This window comes from Erinaceus europaeus, chromosome 1 (assembly GCF_950295315.1).
Source record: "Erinaceus europaeus chromosome 1, mEriEur2.1, whole genome shotgun sequence".
NCBI lineage: Eukaryota > Metazoa > Chordata > Mammalia > Eulipotyphla > Erinaceidae > Erinaceus > Erinaceus europaeus.
In genome coordinates this window covers 182,681,057-182,695,664 of record NC_080162.1, presented here as the reverse complement: position 1 = coordinate 182,695,664, position 14,608 = coordinate 182,681,057, and the positions used below count along the sequence as shown (strand labels likewise).

Sequence of the window (14,608 nt, the reverse complement as noted above, 5' to 3'; positions counted from 1 at the left end):
GTTCATAAAACATATTTATGATATCAAGTTTATAATTTGATGGACGTATGGGTTAAATTTTAGGTATAATATGACCAATTCTTGGATTAGCCCAATTACTTACCTCCCAATGTCAGTTTTTCATCTACAAACGAGGCCTAAGGACTTTTTCCTAAGAGAGTTGTAAATATTTAATGAAATAATAGAAAGTGCCTCAAGGCAGATCTGGTTATTACTTGGCACTGATTATTACTCTGGATTTCTTCTTTTTGAGATTTATTTCATTGCAGCAGTAGATGTGGTACTAATCATCTAACCTGAGAACTCATGCATATAAGTCTTGTGTTCTCCCCAGTAAGCAGCCTCTCTGCCTACTCTTATTATCTTAACTGTTCATATATGGTCTCTTAAAATGGATGAAGGGGGTGGTCCAGGAGGTGGTGTAGTGATAAAATTTTGGACTCTAAAACATGAGATCCTGAGTTCGATCCCTGACAGCACATGTGCCAGAGTGATGTCTGGTTCTTTCTTTCTCCTCCTATCTTTCTCATAATTAAATAAATAAAATCTTTAAAAAATGGATGAAGGGACAGACAGTGACACATCTGGATAAGTGCACATGTTGCCATGTGCAAGGACTGGATTTTAAGACCTGCTTCCCACCTATAGAGGGAAGTGGTGAAGCAGTACTACATACAGGCTTCTCTTTTTCCCCTATCAAATAAATAAATCAATTTAAAAAAATGGACATTGTCAGATTATTATTACCTCTAAATTATTCACTCATTCTGTGCAGAAATCCACTTTAAACATACTCTTATTAAGCACATACTATTAGATCTTTGTTTTTTAACTCAAGTACAAAGTATTATTATCAGATAATCTAAAAAGGGTAGACAAAGAGGGAATGGCCAAACAAAAGGTCCCAAATAACCAAAGCAAAAATTGAAAGTGTCAGCTTGTCCTTATTGATGATATTTAATCTTATGCAAGATTATTAGGGATCTGAAACCTCTGTGCATTTTATATACACACAAACCATTTGTAACACATAAACTAATCTTATAATTATTAATTCCTGGCCACTACTTAGTTTCTATAATAGCAGATTCAAACTTGCAAAGGATTTGTCATTAATAGATACTGTTGAATTCTTTTCACACTATTTTCATTTGATGAAACTAAGACAGAAAACTAAAACTAGGAACACTCATTCCCAGTCTAAGAACTCAAAGAGATGGCTTTGTGAGAGGTGAGTGTGTGTGTGTGTGTGTGTGTGTGTGTGTATGTGTGTGTATGTGTGTGTGTGTTGTGTTTATTATAAAAATAACCTATTCAAAGATAAATGGTGAAAATAATTTTACCTGTTTTTTTCAAAGAAAATATTTTCACTGCTACTACTACTCCAAATTCTAACAAACTTAGAATTCCTTTAACTTTTGCCATGCTATATTCACCCAGATAAACCTTGATCAAGTGATTCAAAATACTGCACTTGCATTTCTTGCATTTTAAGCCCCCACTTTCACATGTATTCTGCCTACCACAAGCTAGAAAACCACATTTTGGTGAATACAATTTGAAGCAAGATCAGCCTGCGTGACAGATTCACACCTTGGCCCTGAAACAGCTGACATGAAATAATGCCCTTCAATTCCACACTACTCAAGAAGTGCAAATCTATTCCAACACACACACACACACACACACACACACACACACACACACACACACACACACACACCCGCCAGTCACTAGACAGTCCTGCCCATAAATGATATGGTGATTGCAGACGCTTTCCCAAGAATGAGACTTGAGTCTGGATTCTCACCAAACATTCTCTTTTAACTCGCCAGAGTTATGCTGGGGGCATTCTAATTTGTCTGGGAAAGATTTCATTTTATAAAAAAAAAAAAAGCCGAAAGGGCTAACAGATGTACTTAATGACCATGGGGGTTGGCCACTGCTGAAGCTGAACTGTCAAACTTGTGCTTAGTAGCAAATGCTGCTCAGCTACTCATCTCAAGTGTGTGGGAGTTTCCATCAGTACTGTTTATACTTGGGGAGCTTATGATGCCAGCCACAGTGAATCTAGGGGTTTAAATGGAAGACACTTAACTGCAAAACTAAGGTCATCTCTTCAACTTCCATTGCAATTTAGAGTCCCTGAAGATGTATCTTCAGATTCTATAAGCTGACCATATATCAACATCAATGTTACATCTATGAGCTGAAGACTGTGCACCATTTCTAGTACATACTAGAATATACTAGTATGGCCGAACTGTATTCTTTATAGTAATATAAGGTGATTCCTACCAGTAAATGTGTTAATCTCATCCAATACTTAAGACTTTTCAATTTAAGAAACATATACTATGACTCTTCAGAACTAATGAATTATGAAATAGTTGAGGGCGGGCAGAGGTTCAAATAACATATCACGCAAAGTAAGATTCCCCTGTCTCCTTAGCTTACATTTTGCACAAGCAAGTACCTACACAAATAACTAATAGCAACGACCACCAATTGTTGTACACTTCATAGATGTATAATACTGTTAAATTTGCTTTACATATCTGAACTAAATCTAGTCCTCAAAGTAATCCAGTAAACTAGATGCTATTCTTCCAATTTAGAGAGAAGAGAGAAATAAATGGTTAAGTAACTTGCTCAGGTCACAGAACTGATAAGCAGTAGAGCAAGATTCAATCAAGTTGTATGAAGATGACATTTTTTTCTCTTCTTTTACCACAAGTTTCTCCAATTAAAGTGAGTACCACTGTTATTGAACTCTAAAGAACAGAGGGAGTTAAAAATGAGGTGAAAATAGGGCATTTGGGGGCAATGATCATTCCAAGGAGAAGCCATCAGCAAGAAAGTATAGGGCACAGCCAAAGAATGGTAAAGGGGGGGTAATGTAGAGAAAGCTAGAAACAGGCTGGGGGTATGGATTGACTTGCCAATGACCATGTTCAGTGGAGAAGCTATTACAGAATCCAGACCTTCCATCTTCTGTACCTCATAAACAATTTTGGACTATACTCCCAGGATATAGAAGAGACAAGTTTCAATGGAGGGGGTGGGACACAGAACTCTTTGGTGGGAACTATATGGAATTATACCCTTATTAACCTTACAATCTTGTTAATTATTATTAAATAACTAATAAAATTGTTATAAAAAGTAGACACAGAATGGTAAGCCCTCTGTGATATCATATTATTTCAGAAGCAAATAATTCTTAAACTGTAAATAAGTTCATGCAGGTAAAACTCCCATTGAAATTTAAATAATAAAATAATTATTGAAATAAAAATAATGAGAAAGGTAGGCTGTCATCTGACATTGAAAACTAAGGATTGTGGGTACCATAGTTCCCGTTTCATAAAAAAAGATTCAATGGGTAGAAAGGTGGTGGGGCAGTGGCACACCCAGTTGAGTGGGCATGCTAGAATGTGCAAGGACCTAGGTTCAGACTCCCGGTTTCCACCTGCAGGGTAGGGGTGGGGGGGTTGCAGGAGGTGAAGCAGTACTATAGATGTCTCTCTCCCTCTCCCCTCAGTTTCTCTCTCAAATAAAACAAAGGAAAAGTGATCACCAGAAGCAGTATATTAGTCCCACCTGTAGTATATCCTGATGGCAAATAAATGAAATCCATTCATCAGACTCTTCTCTTGCAAAGGGAAATGCCAGAAGTATACTTGTAGGATTCCCCCTCTCCCCTGTCCAGATGGCCCCACAGAGCAAGTGGCTGACGTCTCAATGAAAAGAAGGCAGCTAGTCTAGGGTAGCAAACAGGCTTTATCTTGCCAGCCAGTTCTGATCAACTGAGAGAAGATTTCTGATATATTTGCAAGTTTCTTAGGCGGCGTACGTACTCCTATAGTGAAAGACTTAAAGCACCTGCCAATACTGACGTGGGTATGCGTGCTTGTTATCTCTGTCTGGATGGTGGCTCAGCACTAAAACTTTTTTTGCTCCCCAAAACTGCAGTTTATAAAGAGCTATTATCTATGACCCCGGCACTTGTGTATGCCACTTGTCAGAAACATCAACTCATAAATATTTATTTCTACTCTGCCCTTCAGTGCTTAAGATTCTAAACACGTTGGTAATCTGTTTCATAGACTGGACCTTGTTGAAATGGTCCAGTCTGTGAGAATTTTGCCTCCCATGCACACTCACCTTTTTTGCACCTTGTTCTTCTTCCACACCGTCTCCTATAACAACATATACCACTTTTCTTCCAAACCTTTGAATTATTCTCTCAAAGCAGCTTTCCTTCCCTAATAGACAAAAAAGTCATAACAGTTTACTTTTAGGTAGCCACTACTACAGTCCTGTCTCCATGCTTCTGATTCAGCTCTATCCTCTTTTACAGACTAGGAGAATATTTTTATATATGCCATTTGGACAGTAGAATGGCAATTAGGTAAAAACTGTAAGTTAGACATTTTTGATGCTCTTTTCCCAAGGATTTTATTAGAAGTCAATCTAGTTAATGTAGTGTAGCACTGTGTGTGTGTGTGTGTGGGGGGGGCAAAGTATTGTTTTATAGTAGTACTTTTTTCCTCTACAAGCTGAGACTAAACAAAGGCTTATAATTCTGGGAACATATTTAAAAATATTTTATGATATACCAAACTTTGAAAGTATCTGATTGAAAACCTTTTGAGAAGGAAATGAACAAAGAAACAAACAAAAAATGGGTTTGCTTTTGCTATAGCAAGAGGAATTAATCACAGAAATTAGTTTACTCTTCTATTTCCAGATTGAAATTCTACTGGAATGAAAGAATCTTGGATCCTAATGTATTTAACTGAACTGTTCTCATAAAACTGCTGTAGAAAAATAAAAAATAAAAAAAAAGGGCACCACAGAGAGGTGAGGCCTGTCTTACTCAGGCATCTTATGCTCAATAACGTATTTTCCTGAAGGAAAAGGAGAAAGGTAACAAAATACCTTTATCTGTCTATTATCTTTCCCATGTCAGGCTTAGTTTGGGCTCCCATGGCAGCAACACTGTCAGCACATCCCTGCAGTTAATGCAGCCATTGTTGCTTCTCATAGAAGAAAACGGTGCTGCTAGTGCCAGACTGCCAACAGGGTCATTTTAATGGACAATGGGACAGTTTATAGTTTTCAAATGTAAATGACTGAGCAGAGCCTGCACCTCTTTTAAATAAGGATCAGATATACACACGAACAAATTGCTTGTTTGCTTAAACAAATGTCTGCTTTATATTTGTATTTTGCACTGAAATCTCTAGTTTGCATATGACAGAATAACATAGGGCCAACCTTATTCAAAGGATATCATTTCAATGCTTCTTTAGATGCCCACTAAACTGTGAAATATGAAATCAGTTTCAGAAACAAATAAAAAAGTACACTTTGGGCTGTAAAAACTATGCAGCCTCAAACAGACCTGGTAGAGTTCTCCTTTCTTTCTTTCTTTCTTTCTTTCTTTCTTTCTTTCTTTCTTTCTTTCTTTCTTCCTTCCTTCCTTCCTTCCTTCCTTCCTTCCTTCCTTCCTTCCTTTCTTTCTCTCTTTTTCTTTCTTTCTTTTACTCTTTAGAGGGAAATGTTTGTATGTTTTTTGCAAAAGTTCTTTTTGGAAAAAGAAAAGCAAACTTGGGGGTCAGGCGGTAGTGCAGCAGGATAAGTGCACATGGCGCCAAGCGCAATGACCAACATAATATGCATTCTGGTTCGAGCTCCTGGCTCCCCACCTGAAGGGGGGTCGTTTCACAAGCAGTAAAGCAGGTCTGCAGGTGTCTATCTTTCTCTTCCCCTCTGTCTTTCCTTCCTCTCTTGATTTCTCTCTGTCCTATCCAACAATGACATCAATCACAACAACAATAATAACCACAACAACGATAAAACAACAAAGGCAAAAAAAGAAAAAAAAACACAAACTCAATGTTAAGGATGAAGCTGTGGTGGACCAGAGTGATTCTTGCCTATATACCATCTCCTGTAGGCTTCATTACAAATTTTGAGTTAAGTGAGCATTTTCCACTAATAAGACTTAAAAAAAATTTCAATTGACTTTTGGAACTAAATCTGAGGTCGTACATGAAATTTTCATTTTGATGTGAACTATCTGAAAGATAGCTCAGATAAATGACATGCCAGTTATCATCCTTATGTAACTTTGCCATTTATGTCTACAAGGTAAACTTCTTGGTTTCTTTCACTGGCTTGTAGATTATATTTCAACTGATGGTAAAATTAATAATAACTTCATTAGTTTCACTGTCTACTTAGTATCTTTGAAAAGTGACTCTACCGCTCACTAGATTTGAGACAATGACCACCACTACAAAGTTTTAATCAAAAGTTTTGCATTCTATTGAAATAACGCAAAGAAAAATCACAAGATACCCAGTAAAAATATTCAAAATGTATGTAACTGTCATTTCCTATAATCTTAATACTACTTGATATTAAAATTCAACATATGTGATGTGAAATATATGACTCCTGGAAAATTAAAGTACTGCATCTTCTGTACAGTATGCTTCTTTGGAAATTCTTCCTACTTTCATGTACTTATAATTTTCTACCGAAGATTGTTGTTTGTATGATACAAAGGGACCCCTATATATTGATATTAATAGGATAAAATCTGACTCATTATAAACTGATTGTTTTTATAGAACAAAATTAAAATTCTAGTAATGTTTTTGTTTTGTTTTTTGTTTTGTCCTGTGCTCTTTTCTTTCTAGAAGTATTTTAGCATTCTGTTATTGGTCCTTCTCTTGCCTATGTCTTTATTAAACTTAAGGTATTTCCAACTTGACATAGCCCATAATTTCATAAGCTCTTTAAAATGCAATAGTGCTAAGATCAAACCCTTATCTTTACCATCTAACCTGATCTCCCCATCAACTAATAGTCCTATTACTGATTTGACTTGCCTAAAAGAAACCTCTATATGTGTCCTCTTTAGAGTAAACCATGTTTTTTTAATCACTGTAATTCAACAATCATCTATTAGATACTTATTATGTGTTGGGCATTTGTAACTACAATGATGAGTGACACAAATTCATTTATCTAGGACATTATAGTTTGGTAGGGAAGCCAGACTATGGCATTTAGCAGGTACTTTTCAAAAAGTTACATTCTAAGGATTCTAGGTAGCCATATTTTATTTACTATTCTTTGTGTTTATTAACCTTAGGTGAAAAGTTGTTTAAAAATGAAATGAAATTTTATCTCACCTATTTTAGTTGCACTGTAAATGTTTTCAATTGGAAATACAATTCCTAATCCATACAGCAGGACTTTTGCCAATGCTGGGATGAGCTGAGTAGTTGTTACTAAAATATTCACACAGTTTGTCCTGTGAGAACAGGGGAGAAAAAGCAGTTGAAAAATTTATTCCAGAATGAACAGGTCTGAGCAAAGCCTATTTCCCAGCAAAGGTGCCATGGAATGAGGTGGGGAGAGCTCACCTGGAGTGAATGAGAGTAAGTGCTTTCAAGGCCAGGGTCAACCAGGAGTCTGTCAGGGCTTCAATCTCAGCCCTCAACTGCAACCAGGCTTCCCTTTTAGCTGGACCAAGCAGACCTGGGGATTTAAAGTCACATGATAAATAACTTCCCTACCAATGTGTCTATTTTAGTTTATAAATGACAAACATTTAGTACAATTGCTAATGCCAAACCCAAGCTTTATAGTATAATAAGAAATTTCTCATAAACCATTCATTTGACAAATATTTATAAAGTATTATAGGGAAAATCTGTTGCTTTTCCATTTCTAGCATCCTTTCTTCTGACTATAAACACCAGATCTTTTAGGTGAGTTTACTTACTCTCCTACCCTAGCCCTATAATGGGGTTAGAACTAATCCTATTATCTGCCTCCCAGGATAGGTACCTGGCCTTGGATTGGCTGGGTCAGTCTTGAATTCTTGCTGTATACTAGGAAACTTTTCTCATCCCCATAAAGTACAAAACTGGTAGTCTACAAACCTTGGTCTACTGGGAGTCTTTTCTGTCATCTTTAGGGAAGGAGTGACCTGGAATGACTTCTACTTTAAGGAAAGAAGGGGTTCCTGATGTTGTCATTAGAGTACCTAATTTTGTCAACCAAAAACCAACACTATCCTTAAAGGTTTTTTTTTTATTATTATTATTTCCCTTTTGTTGCCCTTGTTTTTCTTAAGTTTTTTTTATTCCCTTTTCTTGTCCTTAAACTTAAAAAAAACTAATCAGCCACTGTATCCCCTTTTATGTAGAAGAACTTTTGAATCACAATAAAAAGATCCCAACTTCTATAAATATCTGCATGATAGAAGTAACTTTATGACCCATTTCAAGTCATTTGAGTAAGCGATGTTGATGTTAGTCCCAATTCCTTAGAGAACAAATGAATGTCAGATGGGTCAAAAATTTACTGTTGGACACACCAATATTGCTACAGATGGAGCAAGGACTCAACTAGACAACCAGCCCAATGGGCATTAGTTTAATATTTCTGTCACCAAATTAGAGTAGACTAATCATTAGACAAAACTGCTCTGGAGAAAAACAAAAAACAAAAACCTTATACCCCAAAGATGTGAAGTAAAAGTTACTGGTACTTTGTGGATTTTACCTAAACTGTCTTAAGTAAACCTCTGAGATACTGGTTGGATAGTCACTTGCCTCCAACATTATTTTTGTAGGTATTGTAGATCTCTTTTACTCGTCTATAGCGGAAGGCCAACTTTCTCATCCAGTCTACACCTCCTCGCACACCGGTCGCCAGGCATAAATTAGCGCTGGTTGCTGCAGCAGGAAAGCCATCTGTTCCAAAGTTATACGTGCTATTTAGATGCAAGAAAAGCCCAAAGTTAACCAAATAGAAAGTTTATCTCAATCAAGTATAAAATGGGGACAGTCGCTTCACATTTCTGTGTTCTCACCTTAAGTCTTGCCCATTATCATCTGAAGAGACATCATCTATATGAACTTGGTCACATTCCTAAAATGCAATTAAAATCATACAAGTTCATTTTCAAATGGCATCTACATTTTTTAAAGCAGCTCTTAAAAAAAAAAAGACATCCTTAATTGGAGGGTTTTTCAACTCTGTCAATCAGTAGGTGGCAGTCTAGTTAAATTGACTTTTTTTTTTTTAACCTACTTCAGGTCTTCTTTTAATATAAGAAACCAGCAATGTCATTAACAACTACTGCTATTCAGCTTCAGAAAACACATTTTTGTGTTTAGAAAGGAAAGTGATTGAAAACAATTAGCATATGTGTTCCATAAACCTCAGGTACCTGAAGACATCATGCTGCTCAAAGCTGATTCAGTCAGTGCCCAAGGATAACTGAAACCAGACATTCCGCTAAATGTAACATGCTAGAAAAATTAAACCTGATGCTAACTGCCAATGAAATTATGACCTCTGATTGCTGTTGAGCCACACACCAACACAGCCTGAGGCCAGTGTGCTGAGGAGCCCAGACGAAAAATCTGTTACTGGTTTGCCATTGATTTGAGAGATGTGAGTTTTATTCTTTCTCTTCTTCTCTGAGGACAAAAAAAAAAATGTATGGGAGGCTGCAGAAACTAAATAACAATCAAACCATGCTGTGTTTTGTACTTTTTAAAAAACATTTTTACTCTTTTTCTTCCTGTGTCACTATTCCTATATATTCATTGACATGATGAATTTATGAGATTATTATAAACCAGTATTATTTGAATAGGCCTGATTTTAAAGACCACATGTAAATTGTTTTGAGTGGGAGGTCCTAAGTGTGGGATAAAGCATAAACATGCCATCAAGTACATGTTTATGCACCTGTCTGCAAGAGCGCCTCTGTTTCTTACCAGTGTACCCCTAGCTCCTACTACAGTTGTAGGAAGAATAGTCATGAGATAAGCATTCGCTCAATGAATGAAGACATGAGTATTCACAGAAAACTGTCTCTAGTCCAGAAGAAGGAGTAACACACTTGGCATGCTGAATGTCTCAGTCATCATTTTTCTCTTTGGAGTCTAGCTCCAAATACTCAGAAGACTTTTTATTATGCCTGTGTACATTAAGTGTTTTAGTTAAGAATATTATCAAAAGACACTTTCCAGGCAGGCATTCAATATTTTAAAGCATTCATCTGACTAAAGCTTTGGTCATATTTTTACATACAGTTAACTTTATAAAACCTAGCCTATTCCCATAGTGCATAACATTTGATTTGTTGTAACAAAAGATGACAGACACAAAGTGCTATATAGAAAAAGATGGTGTATTTTTCTGTTGCTGGTTCCTTCTGAACAAATTCTTTTCTCTCCGTGGATTTGTGAGGAAGGGAATGGAAGATAGAAGTGGAAAGAAACTCAAACCAGCTGTTGCTTAACAGAATTAAAATTGTGACCCCCCACCCCAACCTCTTCTCTAAAGCATCTATTTTCCAGGCAACCCTCTCCCAGCAAGCAGCAAGTTCCAAGGAGGAAAAAGACTTTGACCTTGTAACCCCTCCCTCTCTCCTGAGGTCCATAACCTCAGATAAGAAAGAAGGAAAACCAAGTCTAGCAGCCTCCTATGCCAACTGTGCATTTAACATTCGAAAAACAGGTCATTTTTGGAAAACATGGTTGGGGCTATCTCAGAGTTATTAATTTAGTCACATTTTAGAAGATAGTTGATACTTGAGAGTTGTACTTTTCCAACATACTTACTTTAGGTTTAGAGTCACTAACTCATGAGTCGAAATTTCTGCCATTTGTCAGAGGCATATTATATTGTAATTTACATTTTTAGGCTGCATGGTTAGTATACAAAAATATACCCCCCCCCCGCAAAAAAAAAAAAAAAAACAGTCCCAAAAAACAGCACCACAATGCAGGTTGTTTTCTCTTGGAAGAAGGAACAAGGAGGAGGAGGAAGCTGAAGAACTAAAGAGGAAAAGATACATTAAAAGTATTTCAAGCTCATTTTATAAAAAGCTGACCAGAACTCATTTGGCCTTAAGTGACTCCAGGGGGAGTTAAGAGGCTTATCTTAAACACTCTGTTATCTGCTAATGACTGTTAACGATCCATTGTTATATCCTGTATTTGTTTTTTCCTGCTAGCTCTATTTAAGACTTTTTGTTCCTAGGCTTAGTACCTCTTTTGAGGTTTGCTTCTTTATATCAGTTGGCTCTGATTAAGCATCAACAGCTTTTAGCTTTTACCTGCAAATTCTCAGGTGAACTGATTAAAGCAAATTTTGACCTGGTTGCAACAAATCTTAACATGGTTGTAATAGGGAAACCCCCATTAAAATCAGTAAAATTTCTATGTAAAATGTGTTCTTAGTATGGTCTTTGTTTCGTAAAACAAAAGAAAAATAGTGAGAATGAATCATTACCGGTAAGTCATTGAATGAACATACAAATAATAGTATATGTGTTTTGGGAAATCAGCCTTTCAACATTTTAATAAGAGTATCAGTGGACTCAGTGTTTACTGATTGAAAGCAAATTCCTTTAAGAAGGGAGAATTTAAGCAACTGAAATGTCATTTCACAGCAGAGCTGTTTTATGTGTAAACTTCTAAGTATATTCACCCACCAATTTATAGTTGCAGTTCTATACATTGCAGTCTTCCCCTGGGGAGAAGACTCCTATGCTTACACTTTGTACAAGTCATCTAGGTTTTTTTTGTTTGTTTGTTATTGTCATAGCTTGGTCTTCACCATGCAGGAATGCTTCCTTCAGTGCAGTGGGGGTTCAGGCTGGAACCCGGGCACTCAGTATGACAAAGCATGGCTCTAACTAGGTGAGCTATTTTGCTCGGCCTACTCGTCTTTTTCAGAACTTAATTTTTGGTCCCCATTTTTTTTTTTTTCAGTTGGTTTGATTTCTGGGCTTGACTACTTCTCATTTTCAAATTTGTTAAAAAAAAAAACACACCAGAAAATCACACAATTGAGGGAGAAGAGCTGAAGGAATCAGAAGTCACAGAAACGACAACAGCAGTAAGATTTAGTGCTCTCCTGGAAGAATGTATAGATGCAGAAAGCAAGAATAGAAATGTCCTATATTTCCAGGTGCCAAAACATATTTTCCCAAATCCCAATCTGGTGCTTAAAACACAGAACGCATCACGTGTAGGATTCCATGGGAAAATAAATTTTTATTCCAAAAAGACCAAATGTGCTGAAATAATACTTTAAAAATAAACCTCCAAAAAGTATGTGGGAGCATTTTAAGGAGTTAAAGTCATTACTGAATCCAAGTTTGGGAATAGCATTCGCATGTTTAGGGGCCACTGCTGCCAGTTCAGCATATTTTATGCGTTACTCTGTCCTGTTGAGGCTTGAGATGCCAAAGGAATCCCTACTGTGTTTGGATGTTTGGTCTAGGGCGTCACCTGGAGCAGAGGTGCTCCTGATAGATTCTGTACTTGGCACCTATTTCCCCCTGGCTAATGGGTGTCTTACCTTTGAGAAAGAGGGACATTTGTGTATATGAGTACTTTTTTATGAGGGTACTGTATTCTAGGTGCTATTCTAGAAGTCAAGGACACAACATTTAACAAAAATGATTACTATACTGTAACTAATATGTTAGTCAGAAAGATACCCAAACAAGAAAATATGCAAAAATGTGCAGAATGTTAGGGAGGAAAACTAAGGGGAAGAAATACAGCAGGCAAGGGGAATATATAACACCAGGAAGGTGTCTGGGGAAAAGGTTTCACAGACACAAGTGCAAAGTCAAAGAACCCAACGATCCAGGGGAAGAATTATAGGACTAGCAAGTGACAGCAGGAATTAGCTATTTCTTGGGAGTATCAGAATAACCTCTGTGGAATCCAGGGGAAGTTCTCCAGCTGAATGAATGAATTTTATAAAGTCCAAGAGGTCTATAAAAATCAACTATTTTGTTAGATCAGGGAAGGATAGCATAGCTCTTGCTGTTGTTGTGATTAAAGAAATCGGAAATAGAGAACCTGTAGGTTTTTAGAGATGCTCCATAGTCACTGAGTCATGGTGACTTAAGTCAAACACAACATCTGGGTTTTTTTTTTGAAGGGGAGGGTATTTTGGGGATCAAACCCAGGACCACTTACATAGATTTTATATTAACACATGACCTCAAATTTACTGGACTAGAATAGCACCAGTTTATTTTCTCTTTTTTTCTGTAGGTCAGAAGTCTGTGTGATTCTGAGTTTCGTAAGTCTGAAATCAAAGTTGTGACAAAAGCCTATATTCCTTTCTGGAGGTTCTGGGGATGGATCCTCTATCATGAACTCTATCATGAAATTCCATCCCCAAGTCCTAGACAGAGTGTTTTGACTATTATGTATTTATTTATTGGATAGAGACAAATTGAGATGGAAGTGGAAGAGCTAGAGAAGGAGAGAGAGACACCTGCAGCACTGTGTCACAATTCATATTCATATTCGTGGGGCCTGAGCATGGGCCCCTTTAGTATGCCAGCTACACTACAGCTGGCCCTCTAACAGTGTTCTGTCTGTGTGATGGGGATGACAGGAGGCAGTACTTCCCAGTCTATCTAGGAACTACCCCAGTGAACAGGACCTGCAAAGGTGCTTGAACACTGGTGCTTTTACTACCCAAACTACATATACCAACCATTTCTTAGATAGGTGTTAGAAAAGGAGACATGGGGCGCCGGGCGGTGGCGCAGCGGGTTAAGCGCAGGTGGCGCTAAGCGCAAGGACCGGCATGAGGATCCCGGTTCCAGCCCCCGGCTCCCCACCTGCAGGGGAGTCGCTTCACAGGCGGTGAAGCAGATCTGCAGGTGTCTGTCTTCCCCTCCTCTCTCCATTTCTCTCTGTCCTATCCAGCAACGACGACATCAACTACAACAACAATAACTACAACAACAATAAAAAGACAACAAGGGCAACAAAAGGGAAGATAAAATTACAAAAAAAATATTTTAAAAAATTAAAAAAAAAAAGAAAAGGAGACATGATAAAAATCATTAATTCTGTCAATACCTTTTAAAGGGATAACAAAGTAATATTTTATTACCAGGGTTCAAACTCAAGAATAAAAGGATAGTTGACATTTTTATTATCAATTTTCACATATATCTGCAGAATACAAATAGGTTTGAAGAGGTGTCAGGATCTGTATTAAGCAAAATTATGATTTTTTTACTAGAAAACTTTACAATTCTTTTTTTTTTTTTTGCCATGCTGGAGAGATAGCATAATGGTTATGCAAAAGACTCTAATGCCTGAGGTTCTGTCTCAGGTTCAATCCCCAGCACCACCATAAGCCAAAACTCAGCAGTGTGTTATCTCTGTCTCCTTCTCTGTCCTTTCCTTTCTCTCTCACTAAAATAAATAAAATATATTTTTAAAAGAATATATATAGTTATGGCCAGGCTTTAATGTTCTGGGCTGATTTTTTTCCAGGTAGAAAGAGAGAGACAAGAAAACAGAATGAAAGATATCACAGCACCAACCTTTGCTCTCATGTAGTGGGGACCAGGTTAGAATGTGGGTTGCCTGACAGTTGTTTTCTAAACTTAGATATTGCTAAAGCATTTCACCTACTGTCCCATTGTGAGGTCAGTCTCTCCTTCAAAAGTCCTAAAGTATCAGAGCTATACCACAGTTGACCTTAATTACCTAAGTGACCTATGCTGATACTG

At 37.2% G+C, this 14,608-nt stretch overlaps 1 protein-coding gene across 12 annotated transcripts in view; it reads right to left on the bottom strand.

Moving 5' to 3' along the window:
- The window catches only part of EYA1 (EYA transcriptional coactivator and phosphatase 1), a 375,709-nt gene that overhangs the window by 16,757 nt on the left and 344,344 nt on the right, over positions 1-14,608 (bottom strand). For all 12 annotated transcript variants that reach the window (XM_060200325.1, XM_060200354.1, XM_060200313.1 and 9 more), the window contains 5 exons: positions 8,903-8,961; positions 8,643-8,803; positions 7,446-7,560; positions 7,212-7,333; positions 4,168-4,268 (listed from right to left, as the gene is read on the bottom strand). In XM_060200325.1, coding sequence (XP_060056308.1) covers positions 4,168-4,268; positions 7,212-7,333; positions 7,446-7,560; positions 8,643-8,803; positions 8,903-8,961 — 558 coding nt within the window. The remainder of the gene's footprint in view (positions 1-4,167; positions 4,269-7,211; positions 7,334-7,445; positions 7,561-8,642; positions 8,804-8,902; positions 8,962-14,608) is intronic.